Source organism: Oncorhynchus keta, chromosome 17, assembly GCF_023373465.1.
Source record: "Oncorhynchus keta strain PuntledgeMale-10-30-2019 chromosome 17, Oket_V2, whole genome shotgun sequence".
In the NCBI taxonomy this organism is placed as follows: domain Eukaryota; kingdom Metazoa; phylum Chordata; class Actinopteri; order Salmoniformes; family Salmonidae; genus Oncorhynchus; species Oncorhynchus keta.
In genome coordinates this window covers 30,039,634-30,056,221 of record NC_068437.1, presented here as the reverse complement: position 1 = coordinate 30,056,221, position 16,588 = coordinate 30,039,634, and the positions used below count along the sequence as shown (strand labels likewise).

The following is a 16,588-nucleotide window of genomic DNA, read 5'->3' as shown; positions in this document are numbered from 1 at the left end:
TAACCAAATTATTAGGGTGAGACACATGGGCTACTAACCGCTTACTATACAACATACAGTTAGTATTACTTTCTTGGCTACAGTATACATACAGTGGGGCAAAAAATATTTAGTCAGCCACCAATTGTGCAAGTTCTCCCACTTAAAAAGATGAGAGAGGCTTGTAATTTTCATCATAGGTACACTTCAACTATGACAGACAAAATGAGAAACAAATCCAGAAAATCACATCGTAGGATTTTTTATGAATTTATTCGCAAATTATGGTGGAAAATAAGTATTTTGGCACCTACAAACAAGCAAGATTTCTGGCTCTCAGAGACCTGTATCTTCTTCTTTAAGAGGCTCCTCTGTCCTCCACTCGTTACCTGTATTAATGGCACCTGTTTGAACTTATTATCAGTATAAAAGACACCTGTCCACAAGCTCAAACAGTCACACTCCAAACTTCACTATGGCCAAGACCAAAGAGCTGTCAAAGGACACCAGAAACAAAGTTGTAGATCTGCACCAGGCTGGGAAGACTGAATCTGTAATAGGTAATAGGTTTGAAGAAATCAACTGTGGGAGCAATTATTAGAAAATGGAAGACATACAAGACCACTGATAATCTCCCTCGATCTGGGGCTCCACACAAGATCTCACCCCGTGGGGTCAAAATGATCACAAGAATGGTGAGCAAAAATCCCAGAACCACACGGACCTAGTGAATAACCTGCAGAGAGCTGGGACCAAAGTAACAAAGTCTACCATCAGTAATACACTATGCCGCCAGGGACTCAAATCCTGCAGTGCCAGACATGTCCCCTTGCTTAAGCCAGTACATGTCCAGGCCCGTCTGAAGTTTGCTAGAGAGCATTTGGATGATCCAAAAGAAGATTGGGAGAATGTCATATGGTCAGATGAAACCAAAATATAACTTTTTGGTAAAAACTCAACTCGTCGTGTTTGGAGGACAAAGAATGCTGAGTTGCATCCAAAGAACACCATACCTACTGTGAAGCATGGGGGTGGAAACATCATGCTTTGGGGCTGTTTTCTGCAAAGGGACCAGGACGACTGATCCGTATAAAGGAAAGAATGAATGGGGCCATGTATCGTGAGATTTTGAGTGAAAACCTCCTTCTATCAGCAAGGGCATTGAAGATGAAACGTGGCTGGGTCTTTCAGCATGACAATGATCCCAAACACAACGCCTGGGCAATGAAGGAGTGGCTTCGTAAGAAGCATTTCAAGGTCCTGGAGTGGCCTAGCCAGTCTCCAGATCTCAACCCCATAGAAAATCTTTGGAGGGAGTTGAAAGTCCGTGTTGTCCAGCAACAGCCCCAAAACATCACTGCTCTAGAGGAGATCTGCATGGAGGAATGGGCCAAAATACCAGCAACAGTGTGTGAAAACCTCGTGAAGACTTACAGAAAACATTTGACCTCTGTCATTGCCAACAAAGGGTATATAACAAAGTATTGGGATAAACTTTTGTTATTGACTAAATACTTATTTTCCACCATAATTTGCAAATAAATTCATAAAATATCCTACAATGTGATTTTCTGGATTTTTTTTCTCATGTTGTCTGTCATAGTTGAAGTGTACCTATGATGAAAATTACAGGCCTCTCTCATCTTTTTAAGTGGGAGAACTTGCACAATTGGTGGCTGACTAAATACTTTTTTGCCCCACTGTATCTCCCTGGCATATTTGGACTCACATTGTTCTGCTGTGTTCACTTGAACAGAAAGGTTGCGCGGCGGTACTTCTTGTGGGATCTAGAAATAAGCCCGAAATCCCAACTAGGAATTCTGATTTGGATAACCATTCAAAATAATTCTCCGTATTTTCCCAATCGGAGCTAGTTTTACCTACTTGTCTTGAAGTTTCCCGTTGTCTTGCACTCGCTGAAGTCTGAGATTGCCCAGTTATGAGTTTCCAGTTGTTTTGAACGTGGCAGAAGTCATGCTGGATTTACAGATTGGCCAATGGATTCAAATGTTTTTGGCACATGGTGTTACCACCTTTTTCATGATATCCAATTGGTAGTTACGATCTTCTCTCATCGCTGCAACTCCCCTACGAACTCGGCGAAGGTCGAGAGCCAAGCCACAATGCTTCTTGACACACTGGTCACTTAACCGGGAAGCCAGCCGCACCACTGTGTCGGAGGAAACACTGTCGACCTGACGACCGAGTCAGCTTTCAGGAACCCGGCCCGCCACAAGGAGTCGCTAGAGCATGATGAGACAAGGACATCGCGGCTGGCCAAACCTTCCCCTAACCCGGACGATGCTGGGCCAATTGTGTGTTGCCTCATGGGTCTCCCGGTCACAGACACAGCCTGGGATCGAACCCGAGGTTGCAGTGGCGCCTTAGCACTCATTGTTGAATTTGCGGTTTCCAACTTATTGTGTAATGTTTATGTCCAATGGCTGATGAGCACCGATATGTTTTATCTATAATTTCTCTTCATATGACAAGGATTGAAAAGGATTTGATAGTAGATTGCCGACTTAATGCATGATGATTACTGTTTGTCTAGCTTGCTAGCTAAGATTATGAAAGTATGATTTTGACATGAACAGTCCAATCAAAGCTACGGTAGATATAACGTGATTTGACGTAATTTTATCTGTGGCCAATGACCTTAAGCCTTCTTGGATGGGCACTTCTAATCTATGACAGTCTTGCATTTTCGAGCTCTACCTGTAGACTTTGTGGTGACGTAGTGTCCCCATGAGTGAGAGAACACTGTTGATCACGGCTCAACTGGAGAACATTACCAAGCCCTATGCTCCGTATTTTCCGCAGGCTGCCTCACCACCACAGAAAGCATTGAGCTAGGCTAAAACACCTGCATTTTGGAGCTGCCTTAACGTCTTAATGCATAGGGGACGATTGCGTCCCACTTGGCCAAAAGCCAGGGAAAATGCAGCGCGGCAAATCAAAATAACATAATATAAAAATCTAACCTTCATTAAATCACACACGTAAGATACTAAATTAAATCTACACTCGTTGTGAATCCAGCCAACATGTCAGATTTTAAAAAGTATTTTTGGCAAAAGCATAAGAAGCTATTATCTGATGATAGCACAACAATAAACAAAGAGAGTAGCATATTTCAACCCTGCAGGCGCTACACAGAACGCAGAAATAAAATATAAAACATACCTTGCCTTTGACAAGCTTCTTCACATATAAAAAATATTAAATTCCAATCCAATTCACATCCTAAAACTATTTACATTCATACCCCAAACACATTTACTCTTAACTTTAATTCACCTGTTTAGGTTATAATTATGTAGTTGACTGTTGCCCGCTAAAGCCCCATAGGAGACTCTAAAACATGAGTCTTTAAAGACTGGTATAACTCATTAGAAGTTACTTTATACCCATGCTCAAAATACAGTCACCCAGTGTAAGAAGGGCTAATAGAAAGGCCAAACTATTGCAACTGACATTAATGCTAATTATTGGAAAATGACTGAACAAGCTGATGTCAACAACTACAGACCAGTATCCCTTCTTTCTTTTCTCTCCAAAACTCTTGAACGTGCCGTCCTTGGCCAGCTCTCCCGCTATCTCTCTCAGAATGACCTTCTTGATCCAAATCAGTCAGGTTTCAAGACTAGTCATTCAACTGAGACTGCTCTTCTCTGTATCACGGAGGCGCTCCGCACTGCTAAAGCTAACTCTCTCTCCTCTGCTCTCATCCTTCTAGACCTATCGGCTGCCTTCGATACTGTGAACCATCAGATCCTCCTCTCCACCCTCTCCGAGTTGGACATCTCCGGCGCGGCCCGCGCTTGGATTGCGTCCTACCTGACAGGTCGCTCCTACCAGGTGGCGTGGCGAGAATCTGTCTCCTCACCACGCGCTCTCACCACTGGTGTCCCCCAGGGCTCTGTTCTAGGCCCTCTCCTATTCTCGCTATACACCAAGTCACTTGGCTCTGTCATAACCTCACATGGTCTCTCCTATCATTGCTATGCAGACGACACACAATTAATCTTCTCCTTTCCCCCTTCTGATGACCAGGTGGTGAATCGCATCTCTGCATGTCTGGCAGACATATCAGTGTGGATGACGGATCACCACCTCAAGCTGAACCTCGGCAAGACGGAGCTGCTCTTCCTCCCGGGAAGGACTGCCCGTTCCATGATCTCGCCATCACGGTTGACAACTCCATTGTGTCCTCCTCCCAGAGCGCTAAGAACCTTGGCGTGATCCTGGACAACACCCTGTCGTTCTCAACTAACATCAAGGCGGTGGCCCGTTCCTGTAGGTTCATGCTCTACAACATCCGCAGAGTACGACCCTGCCTCACACAGGAAGCGGCGCAGGTCCTAATCCAGGCACTTGTCATCTCCCGTCTGGATTACTGCAACTCGCTGTTGGCTGGGCTCCCTGCCTGTGCCATTAAACCCCTACAACTCATCCAGAACGCCGCAGCCCGTCTGGTGTTCAACCTTCCCAAGTTCTCTCACGTCACCCCGCTCCTCCGCTCTCTCCACTGGCTTCCAGTCGAAGCTCGCATCCGCTACAAGACCATGGTGCTTGCCTATGGAGCTGTGAGGGGAACGGCACCTCAGTACCTCCAGGCTCTGATCAGGCCCTACACCCAAACAAGGGCACTGCGTTCATCCACCTCTGGCCTGCTCGCCTCCCTACCACTGAGGAAGTACAGTTCTCGCTCAGCCCAGTCAAAACTGTTCGCTGCTCTGGCCCCCAATGGTGGAACAAACTCCCTCACGACGCCAGGACAGCGGAGTCAATCACCACCTTCCGGAGACACCTGAAACCCCACCTCTTTAAGGAATACCTAGGATAGGATAAAGTAATCCTTCTCACCCCCCTTAAAAGATTTAGATGCACTATTGTAAAGTGGCTGTTCCACTGGATGTCATAAGGTGAATGCACCAATTTGTAAGTCGCTCTGGATAAGAGCGTCTGCTAAATGACTTAAATGTAATGACAAGCTAGCATATCTACAACATGAAATTCTCTAAACCCTTAGGATATTGTCAGGAGTGTCTTTTTCAAAAATAAAATTGTTCAGGAGTTAACAATTCGTTTTTTGTTGATAAAAGGAATGCACCGCTATCATTTCATTTTACGCTTGACATTCGTTTTCTGTCCAGTACGAAGTTATACAATTACCATGTAGTTCAAAACCATTACATCCACTTCAACAGGCAAGTTACAAAACTATATTGTGGTATTCAGAATATTTTATGTATTTTTGCAGTGTATTTTTGCACTTTACTGTCCTGTATTACAGGAGAAATGATGAAACAGGAGTGCATGGATTCTCTTTCAACAGTTCTCTTAATTATGAGAACACACAGGTGCAGAATCACATATAGTCCCAGTGCAAAGCGAACATGTTTCACTGCCATCTACTGGCCAACAGTTGTGTAAATGCCTCGCAATGGCGAAACCTTGGAGGACTGACATTTCAGTAAAAGCATCCTTTCCCAATACAAAGAAACAATACATAAACACAAATGTGACCATACATTTTGTGTGTGTCACACTACCATTTTGTGCTGCTACCATGTTGTGCTGCTGCCATGTTGTGTTGCTACCATGCTGTGTTGTCATGTGTTGCTGCCATGTTATGTTGTTGTCTTAGGTCTCTCTTGTCGTTGATGTATGTTTTGTCCTATATATATTTTTTCATCCCAGCCCCCATCCCCGCAGGAGGCCTTTTGCTTTTTGGTAGGCTGTCATTGTAAATGAGAAATTGTTCTTAACTGACTTGACTAGTTAAATAAAAAATACAAAAATAAATACAAATTGGTCCTTGCTATTTGGGATCCCGAGACCTCCAACTCTGACATCACCCCATTGAAGTTGAAATTTAAAATGGTTAAGGTAAAGGTTAGGTAAGGGTCAAGTTTGGGGTTTAGTGTAGGAGTTAAGGTTAGGATTAGTGTTTAGATAGGGACCATAGAATTCTTATGGTGGGATAAAGGTCAGCTATTTTGGTCGGGGAGTTGGCCAACCATGGTTTGCCAGTGATGTGATAAGATGTTGTATAAAAAAAATAATTTGAATAATTTATCTGCAATGTATGTTTGCTTGCCAGCCAGTTTGAGAGAATTCATGAATATTTGTAATTCACTGACAATATGCCAACATTCCACTGAAATCAGTTGATGATAGGATTTAGACAAGTTGTAAATGCAACAAGTACTAATATTGTGTCATATAATAGCGCTCACAGCTTTCCAAGAAAACAAAAATGTTGACATTTATGGTTTGTTTATATATATTTTAGAGGCTAATTTATACATACAATTGCTATGTTCATTTTCCTAACCTGCTACATAAATGATCCTAACCTGTTACAAAAAATTCAATTATTGACTTTTATTTGACAAATACTGGATCCCTTCTACCTATGGAACGCCGTTTGGGTATTTGCGTGTCAAAAAACACTATCGGACGTGTCAAATAAGCTTCTTGACCATTCAGGATCTGAATATGACTGCACGGCACATAATAATTTAATGCGTTCATAAACGTTTTACATAGTGTAATCGATGTGTAATAACTATCACTCATATTTCGTATGTCACAACGATTCATTGATAAGTATGCTATGATGCTGGTAAAGTTGTCTCGCGCACCTACAGTGCTAGTCATAAAAAAAAGCTAGCTAGTTCAAGGATGTGTAACCGGTGTGAAATGCCTGGCTACTTATAGCTTTTCAATCGGTGACGTCACTCACTCTGAAACCTTGAAGTAGTTGTTTCCCTTGCTCTGCAAGGGCCGCTGCTTTTTTATGTATTTATTTAGTATTTTTTCAAACCTTTATTTAACTCGGCAAGTCAGTTAAGAACAAATTCTTATTTTCAATGACGGCCTAGGAACAGTGGGATAACTGCCTTGTTCAAGGGCTGAACGACAGATTTGTACCTTTTTACCTTTGTGGAGCGATACGTATAACAATGCTTCAGGGGTGACAGTTGTTGATGTGTGCAGAGGGCCCCTGGTTTGAGCCCAGGCAGGGGCGAGGAGAGGTATGGAAGCAATACTGTTACAGATACTGTTACAGCAATACTGTTCTTCCCCAAAAACATTGCAAAACGACATAATCTGTTTCAGTAGCTAGCTAGCTAGGTGTCATCATCTAAAATAACCGTAATTAAATAAAAAAAAACAGTTCTTATTTCATTAATGGTGATCAGACCCATCTATGTGAAGCTAGCCACAATAAGGATTGGCCACACTAGTGGACTTTGCGGTTAGCCTTCAAAATAAAAGTATGTATTTGACAGTGACACAAATGAATACAAATAATATGCCATAATTGAATAGATCATGCTAGACGAGTTTGAGAATGTTTTTATATAAAATCAACAAAAGACAATCATTTGTTAATTTGGCAAAAATCTGTTGAAATCACACATGATGTATTATACTTTAGAATTGCATTGGGGACATACTTATTGCACAGCCTTACCTATGGATTGTGGATCAATGACATGGGGTATCAGTCTACTCAGTGACACCCAGAGATCATTAGTGTCATAGTATTTGCGGGACTCTGAAACAACTGTGAATAGAGCCACATTTATTGTCAACCTATGTGTATTGAACACTATTCCAGAGTAAAAATAAAATAAAAATACTGCGTGGATGTTTTGGAGTCTGATAACTCTGAGGAGGACGTTGGGAAAACATATCTTGGGTATTGAGTAGACTGATTCCCCATTTCATTGATCCCAAATCTTTAGGTAAAGCTGTAGAGCGCAATATGAATGTCAATACACACAATATGCTGACTGGAGAGGTGCTTTCACAGTCACAGTTCTGCGATAAGAGCTACAATGCTAATATTTGCGAAATTTATGCGATATTTGTTCTGTGGGTGTCACAGAGTACATTGATAACCCATTTCATTGCTTCACATTCCAATCTTGTTTAACATGATCTAGTCTAAATATGTCATGATTCCACCAATTGTAACCTGCATCAATTTTACTTGTATTTTGAAGGGAATCCGCAAATTACACTATTGTGCCTAATCCTTATTGTGGCTAGTCTCACAACACATAACCCGGTCCGGTCGAGCCTCACAAAGCCAGATTAAGATAGCTGGCTGCTTATAACGTTGTATTTAGGCAACGGGGTTAATAAGTAGCTGGCTAGCTATTTATTTTCATGAACAGGAGTTCAATTTCAATCGGCAAACAACAAGTTGCTACCTAGCTAATACTTACTCACAAGGATTCCTACATCATTGCAAGAATAATGAGAAGGACTGCAGTTTCTACTGGTCATTGTTTTCAGTCTGGTTCTATTGGTGCTAGCTAGGTACCAAACTAAAGCTAGCTAGCCAACCCAGGAGTTGCGGTCGAACAAATAATGCTTTATTACCAAATCAAATCAATACCAACGCGGTATTGCAAACACATCGTTCGTGGTAGAACACACAACATTCTATAATAGAGCTGTATTATTTGACGTCTATCTTTTTTGGCGTTCCATATTTACACCAGCTCTCGAAGGTGTGGTCACGTGTCAGCCAGGTTTAATTGAACTATTCAAGGCAAATAAAAGGAGCTTTGTTTGGATCAAAATTAGAGTGCACATATAACCACGGCATGCGCAATGGGTTATGTAAGCTCGTTGTTTAAATTCGCTAACCATTAGCGCCCCCATTCTGATGTAGGCACGATTTCACCGGCTGTGCTACTGATAGTAGTGGTGGCGCTTGGTTAACACGTACAAATACAGAACACACAAATACATTCTATAATAGAGCTGTGTTATTTGACGCGTATCAATTTTGGCGTTCTATATTACACCAGCTCTCAAAGGTGTCCTGACGTAGTCACGTGGGTCGCGCGCCAGCCAGGCTTAATTGAACTATTCAAGGCAAATACAATGGGCTTTGTTTGGATAAAAATTAGAGTGCTCATATAACCACCGCATGCATAATGGGTTATGTAGCTCGTTGTAGTGATGGGTCGTTCACGAACGACTCGGCTCTAAGAGCCGGCTCGCATATCAGAAGAGCCGAATCTATTTATATATATATATTTTAAAAAGTAAGATATTAATAATCAAACGATTTTAATTAATAGAATTAACTAATTCAAATAACGAATGGATGCTGTTTGACGAGATGGGGATGCAGCATCAACGAATCCCTTTAGCAGATGCCATAATGGAGGTCTGATCCTATTTGGAGGAGCCACTCCAAAGATCTGCAGATCCTCTGAGCTGGTGGAAGAACAAGGCCACTGTATACCCACGGTTTACTAAAGTCATGACAGGGAGACTCTGCATTGTGGCCACATCCGTTCCCTCTGAGAGGGTCTTCTCAAAAACGGGAAAAAAAAATACTTAGAGAAGAAACCGCAACAGGCCCTCGAAAGTGAGGCAGCTTGCATTTCTGAATGCAAATCTCTCATAAAAGCAAAATATGGTCAGTATTGCTGTGTGCTGCTGGTTATAACATGGCAATAAAGAAGAGAGAGAAAAGAGGGACGTTTAATGCTTTAAGTGGGATGCAGCAGTTTTGCACATTGTTTTCATATTTTCTTTGATATGGTGCACTATTCTATTATTATGTTGTTCAGATTGTATTCGTTTTGAATTGTTACATTTATATGCACTTAGTTTATTTACATTAAAAAAAGTTATACTTTAAATGTGCATGTGTAATAGCATCCTTCTTTTTTACATTCATTTCTATTTGCGGGCTGCAGTTTTGCAAATTATTTATTTTCCTTTGATATTGTGCAATATTCTATTATGCTTTTCAGATTGTATTAGTTTTGAATGTTTAGATTTATATGCACTTTGTTTATACACATTAAAAAGTTATACTTTAAATGCACATATTTAACAGCATTCTTTTTCATAACAAACCAATGCATTTTTAAATACATTGTGGTTAAGGTAGAGTATGTTTTCATTTAATAATTTAATTAGAAATGTCTTAACACCAATCAGAGTCAAACTATCGCAAACTGACTTGAAAAAATACAAAACATATTTTTTTAAGAGCCGTTTGGGAGCCAAAAGAGCCGTCTCTTTTAGGTGAGCTGAGCCGAACGAGCCGGCTCACTGAAAAGAGCCGGATTGCTCATCGTTGTTTAATTCAGCGCCATTCGGATGTAGGCACGATTTCACCGGGTTGTCTATAAATAACCCCTTTCGTGTGGGTTTGTGACATGTGTACCACAGTTTCTGATGAGTACTTCGGGGACGTTGGGGCGGGGCACTTTGACACAAAATACGTTTTCACAGGTAAGGAAAGTTCTTATGATAGCTAGCTAGTAACATTCCTAGTGTTGATGTCAATACTGTATACATGATACTTACTGTATGTTATATAGCCTTTTGCGACATAGGCAGCTAAGCACGATAACTAACGACAGTATGATAACTAGCTAAGTTAGCTTTGCCAGTTTTGACCGCTTGATCATACAATTTAAAGTGTTTCTTTTTTTAGTTATTGAATTTATCTCGGCCACATTGACCAATTGATTTATTTACCCGTTATTTTACCAGGTAAGTTGACTGAGAACACCTTCTCATTTCCAGCAACGACCTGGGGAATAGTTATAAATTAACCATTAACATGCCTTTAAAAATATGGAACGATCCATTTTCGTTCATTTGGCCAGCTACCAGCATTTTTCAATGATATTATCAGCTACCAAATGTGCCGCTAACCTTTAGTTGTGTTTGCACATAATGACTGTGTCCTTGAGAAAGTCAGAGGTACGATTTCCCTTTGAGAATTGGCCTGTTAAGAGCCCCGATGATCAATCTGAACAGTAACATTCGTCCTTTGCCTAACTGTTTTGGATGCATACGGAGTTTCTTTCATATCAGTGAGGGAAAAAATATATATAGATTTGTTTTTGTAAATTAGCTATCTAGTATGCTGCGAACACCTGTGTGTAAGTTAACTCTGTAAGTGTAGCAGAAGTGTAGTGTTGGAGGGACTAATAGCTATATGAATCTGTGCAAAACGGCTACAGTACAGTGAGTGTGTACATGAGAAAAAAAATCCAGAAAATCACATTGTAGGATTTTTTATGAATTTATTTGCAAATTATGGTGGAAAACATGCAGCAAAATATTTTTCCCCTTCCAGACCAAAGCCTTCACCACAGTTGCCTTACAGCACCACCTCCAGGCTCCCTAAACCCTGCACTCTGAATCCCTGCTGTCACCATGCAAGCCCGTAGGGTCACCGTTCACCGCATCAGCAAGACCGTCACCTTGTACCTGAATGACGCAGCCTCCCCTAAACCCTCCCCTGGCCCTCTGTCTGCCCTGAACGATGCAGCGAGTACCTCTCCATCCCTAGCCCTTACCTCTGCCCCAACCAAGCCCCTGCTGCTGATGCTGCCCTGGTTGGGGTCGCGACCTCAGGCTGTGGCCAAGTACTGTGAGATCTACTTCCGTACAGGCTTTGACGTGCTCATAGTGGAGAGTGCGGTGAGGAAGGGACAACGTTCATGGGTGGAAAATCTGTAACAATTTAAACATTCTGTTTAGAATGCTCCTCTCTATTGTCTCCTTTCTCTCTAAAATACCTCTTAAATCCCCTCTCCTCTACCCTAGGTGAGTCAGTTTCTGTGGCCTCGCTGGGGCCTGGACTACGGGGCGAGGGTACTAGATCTCCTGCAGAGTGACTGCTTTGTGTCACGCCCCCTGCTCGTGCACGCCTTCTCCATAGGAGGGTACACCTTCACCCAGCTGTTGGTGCATGTGTCCCGCGACACACAGAAGTACTACGGCTTCACTCAGAGGATCAGAGGCCACATCTATGACAGCCTTGTGCTGGGCTCACTGGAGAGGATGGCTACAGGTGAGTCTGGGGGACAGGGGTTACCGTGAGCGGATACCAACCAGGTGTAACACATCTGACAGCCTAGCATTGTCTAGTATAGTCTGGTTAGAGGTTATAAAGCTAACCAGTGACAACTGATGTTGTCCTTTATCCTCATTTATACTGAACAAAAATATAAATGCAACAATTTCAATGATTGTACTGAGTTAGTTCATAAAAGAAAATCAATTGAAATTAATTCATGAGGCCCAAGTCTATGGATTTCACATGACTGTAATGGTATAGGCCCACCCTCTTGGGAGCCAGGCCCAGCCAATCCAAATGAGTTTTTCCCCACAAAAGGGCTTTATTACAGGCAGAAGTACTCCTCAGTTTCATCACCTGTCCGGGTGGCTGGTCTCAGACTGTCCCGCAGGTATGGAAACTGACTGTGGAGGTCCTGGGCTGGAGTGGTTATGCGTAGTCTGCGGTTATGAGGCCAGTTGGATGTACTGCCAAATTCCCTAAAATTATGTTGGAGATGGCTTATGGTAGAGAAATGAACATGAAATTATCTGGCAACAGCCCTGGTGGACATTCCTGGAGTCAGCATGCTAATTGCACACTCCCTCAACTTGAGATATCTATGGCGTTGTTGTGACAACTGCACATTTTAGTGGACTTTTGGCCCCAGCACAAGGTGCACCCGTGAAATTATCATTCTATTTAATCAGCTTCTTGATATGCCACACCTGTCAGGTGGATGGATTATCTTGGCAAATGAGAAATGTTCACTAAAAGGGATGTAAACAAATTTCTGCACATAATTTGAGAGAAGCTATTTGTGCGTGTGGAAAATTCTGGGATCTTTTATTTCAGCTCCGGAACCGTAGGACCAACACTTTACGTGTTGCGTTTTTATATTTTTTGTTCACTACATTTTGTCATTGATTATCTCCTCAGGTCTAAGTAAGATCCTGCTCCCCCGGCTAGAGAGCCAGGTGAAATGGGCCAGTATGCTCTACTTCAGAGCATTCAAACACCACACAGTCGACTACTTCAACAACGGCATTGATGTCTTCTGGAATAACCCTGTCACCGCACCCGCTCTCGTCTTCTTCTGCCAGAACGACGCACTGTGCGACCCGGAGGGCATGGAGGAGATCATCGCCTACTGGAGAAAACGAGGGATGGAGGTGACAGACATGAAATGGGAGGAGTCAACACATGCAGGCCACCTGAGACGACACCCCCAGGAGTACCTGTCTACCTTGGAGACCTTCCTAAAGACTCTCGGTATGGTCCCTCTCAAGGCCAAGATGTGACGCTAGGCAGGACCCACACAGCTGTGGTCTGGTTCAGAAACAATCCCTAACCCTATCCACTACCCCTTAGGTCCTCGGCATGGCCCCTAGCAAGGCCAAGTGACAACAGGGCACAGCTGTGGTCCAGTCCAGAAATAGCCTCTAGCCCCTACCCCCTAAGCACTCAGGACCCCCTCAAGACCAGGATGTGACTGCAGGACGTGACAGTTTGCACTTCACTTACCTACAAGTTCCACGTTTGAGTACTCTAGGTATAGTGGGGACTTATTGTATACAGTTTTACATTATTGGAAAAACAGTAAATTAACTCTTGTTTAGTAGACTTTTCGCAAAAGGAGTCATTGTTTAGATTTTTCGGAATTGTACCAGAAATGTCATGTGATATAGCCTCTGCATTACGTAGGTTACGTAGTGCTCTGAATACCTCAACATCACCAATCTCTAATAGTATCCACTTCATTTTCAAACGCTTTTAAACACTGAAGCCAAACTTCCTCCTCATTATCATAGTTTGTATGCTCGCCACTAGAGATCCCTGCATTAGCATGTTTCTGTTAGCTGATAAATCCTGAGAAAATACCCCATGTTGCTGGCCTGCTAATGTGCCTGGACCTTGAAGGCTAAACATTTGAGGGAAAAAAACAATGTATCCAAATGATTGTCCAATCAGGCAGGCTAGATGCAATCAACTTGACATTAATATGCATTCAAAACACCAAGCTTTTGAGCAGTTATTCAAATGACAGGCTTTTCACTGCAGTCTACAGCCTAGACTAGAGTTTTGTACTCACTTGAAAACAATAACATTCTTCATTACGTTGTTGTAGGCTACATTTCTTGTCCCTAAAAGGCTCAAACTATAGGGTAGCTTTTCAAGCTGGTACCATGGGACTGGGAGGGAGCGCACTCAGCGCAGCCTCGGGAGCACAGTGTAGGCTACCTATGATTTTGTTATCTGATAAAAAATACATATTTTTTGTAAATTTATGGGATATATTCACTGCAGTATTGAGCTTATGAATTATGGGCTAATATGCATATGCTCCTAATTTAAACTATAGTCTACATCCCAAGCCTGTCTGTCTTTGTTCTGTTGCGCAATTACGCACCAGGCCTCTCCGCTACCATGCCTGTTCCTCTTAAATCTTGTGGAGTCCCAGGAAAAGCAAGACTACAAAAGTTTGTTGGACACTTACAGTTGAAGTAATAAGTTTACATACACCTTAGCCAAATGCATTTAAACTCAGTTTTTCACAATTCCTGACATTTAATCCTAGTAAAAATTCCATGTCTTGGGTCAGTTAGGATCACCAGTTTATTTTAAGAATGTGAAACGTCAGAATAATAGTAGTGATTTATTTCAGCTTTTATTTCTTTCATCACATTCCCTGTGGGTCAGAAGTTTACACACACACACACACACACACACACGCACACACACACGCACACGCACACACACACACACACACACACACACACACACACACACACACACACACACACACACACACACACACAATTAGGTAGCATTGCCTTTTAAATTGGTTAACTTGGGTCAAATGTTTCGGGGAGCCTTCCACAAGCTTCCCACAATAAGTTGGGTGAATTTTGGCCCACTCCTCCTGACAGAGCTGGTGTAACTAAGTCAGGTTTCTAGGCCTCCTTGCTCGCACAGGATTTTTCAGTTCTGCCCACAAATTTTCTATGGGATTGAGGCCAGGGCTTTGTGATGGCCACTCCAATACCTTGACTTTGTTGTTGCCATTTTGCCACAACTTCGGAAGTATGCTTGGGGTCATTGTCCATTTGGAAGACCCATTTGCGACCAAGCTTTATCTTCATTGCTGATGTTGCTTCAATATATCCACATAAATCTTCCATCCTCATGATGCCATCTATTTTGTGAAGTGCACCAGTCCCTCCTGCAGCAAAGCACCCACACAACATGATGCTGCCACCCCCGTGCTTCACGGTTGGGATGTTGTTCTTTGCTTGCTTCCCCATTTTTCCTCCAAACATGGTTATGTTATGTTAGGTTATGTCGATATAGGACTCGTTTTACTGTGGATATAGTTACTTTTGTACCTGTTTCCTCCAGCATCTTCACAAAGTCCTTTGCTGTTGTTCTGGGATTCATTTGCACTTTTCGCACCAAAGCATGTTCATCTCTAGGAGACAGAACGCGTCTCCTTCCTGAGCAGTATGACGGCTGTGTGATCCCATGGTGTTTAAACTTGTGTACTATTGATCCCATGATGTCAAGCAAAGAGGCACTGAGTTTGAAGGTAGGCCTTGAAATACATCCACAGGTACACCTCCAATTGACTCAAATGATGTCAATTAGCCTATCAGAAGCTTATAAAGACATTACATAATTTTTGGGAATTTTCTAATGTGTTTAAAGGCACTGTCAACTTAGTGTATGTAAACTTCTGACCTACAGTGAAATGATCTGTATGTAAACAATTGTTGGAAAAAATACTTGTCATGCACAAAGTAGATGTCCTAACCGACTTGCCCAAAACTATAGTTTAACAAGAAATTTGTGTAGTGATTGAAAAATGAGTTTTAAATACTACAACCTAGGTGGATGAAAACTTCTGACTTCAACTGTAGTTGTTGGGGAATTGTTAGATAATTGTTTGATACTACTGCACTGTCTGTACTAGAAGCACAAGCATTTCGCTACTCTCGCATTAACATCTACTAACCATTTGTATGTGACCAATAAAATGTGATTTGATTTTACTAACCGTCGCGCCGATCTGCATCACAAATAAAGGTTTTGGATGCTGCTTCTCTCCCACAACTCTGTTACTATGCCTAACAGGCTCGTATGAGCAGTTCCCGGGAAAACACATCGCTTGCCGGATCTTTTTCAAAGTAAAAAAAAAAAATGTTCATCCTTTTTGATTAACAACAAATCAATACAGAAAGTACATGAGGTAACACAAGTACATATAGACTACATACAATGGACAATCGAGCTAGGGGGTACAATATCACATTACAAGTACACAAGGACCTTAAGAGACATACATACATACACTTACAATTATAACAGCTTTTTTGTTAGTAGAGTTTTTAACTGTCTTAAAATACAGTTCAATTTCTTTTGTAGGGTAAGAAAATGTTTTTTTGTTTGTAAATTTACATTTGTGTACATGAAATTTGGCCAAAAGAATAATGAAATTAATTACATAATGTTTCAGCTTATCTCTATTGTATGTAAAGAATCCAAGCAGTACATCTCTCCACAATAGTGTACAATCATCATAAATGTGTTCAATTATAAAGCTACGGATGTCTTGCCACAGTTTTCTTACATGAATACAATGCCAAAAAAGAAGCAGCACAGTTTCTGGGTGGTCATTATAAAAGGAGCCATTTGAGTTGATGTTTTCCTTAAACTTCTTCATATAGTGGTTGGCAGGATAATATTTATGAATCATTTTAAAGG

At 41.8% G+C, this 16,588-nt stretch overlaps 1 protein-coding gene across 1 annotated transcript; it reads left to right on the top strand.

The window, feature by feature from the left end:
- The first annotated feature begins 10,126 nt into the window (after positions 1–10,126).
- LOC118396154 (uncharacterized) lies at positions 10,127–15,923 on the top strand. Its single transcript, XM_035790268.2, has 4 exons — positions 10,127–10,266; positions 11,123–11,469; positions 11,596–11,842; positions 12,767–15,923. Exons 2-4 carry the CDS (start codon positions 11,203–11,205, stop codon positions 13,126–13,128), a joined length of 876 nt encoding a protein of 291 aa, XP_035646161.1. The 5' UTR covers positions 10,127–10,266; positions 11,123–11,202; the 3' UTR covers positions 13,129–15,923.
- Positions 15,924–16,588: the final 665 nt, after the last annotated feature.

Bases quoted from the DNA above. Each gene is read 5' to 3' on its own strand.
- LOC118396154 (XM_035790268.2), top strand. From the start codon at position 11,203: ATGCAAGCCCGTAGGGTCACCGTTCACCGCATCAGCAAGACCGTCACC. The intron at 11,470-11,595 runs GTGAGGAAGGGA...CCTCTACCCTAG, and splicing joins TGCTCATAGTGGAGAGTGCG to GTGAGTCAGTTTCTGTGGCC. The intron at 11,843-12,766 runs GTGAGTCTGGGG...TTATCTCCTCAG, and splicing joins ACTGGAGAGGATGGCTACAG to GTCTAAGTAAGATCCTGCTC.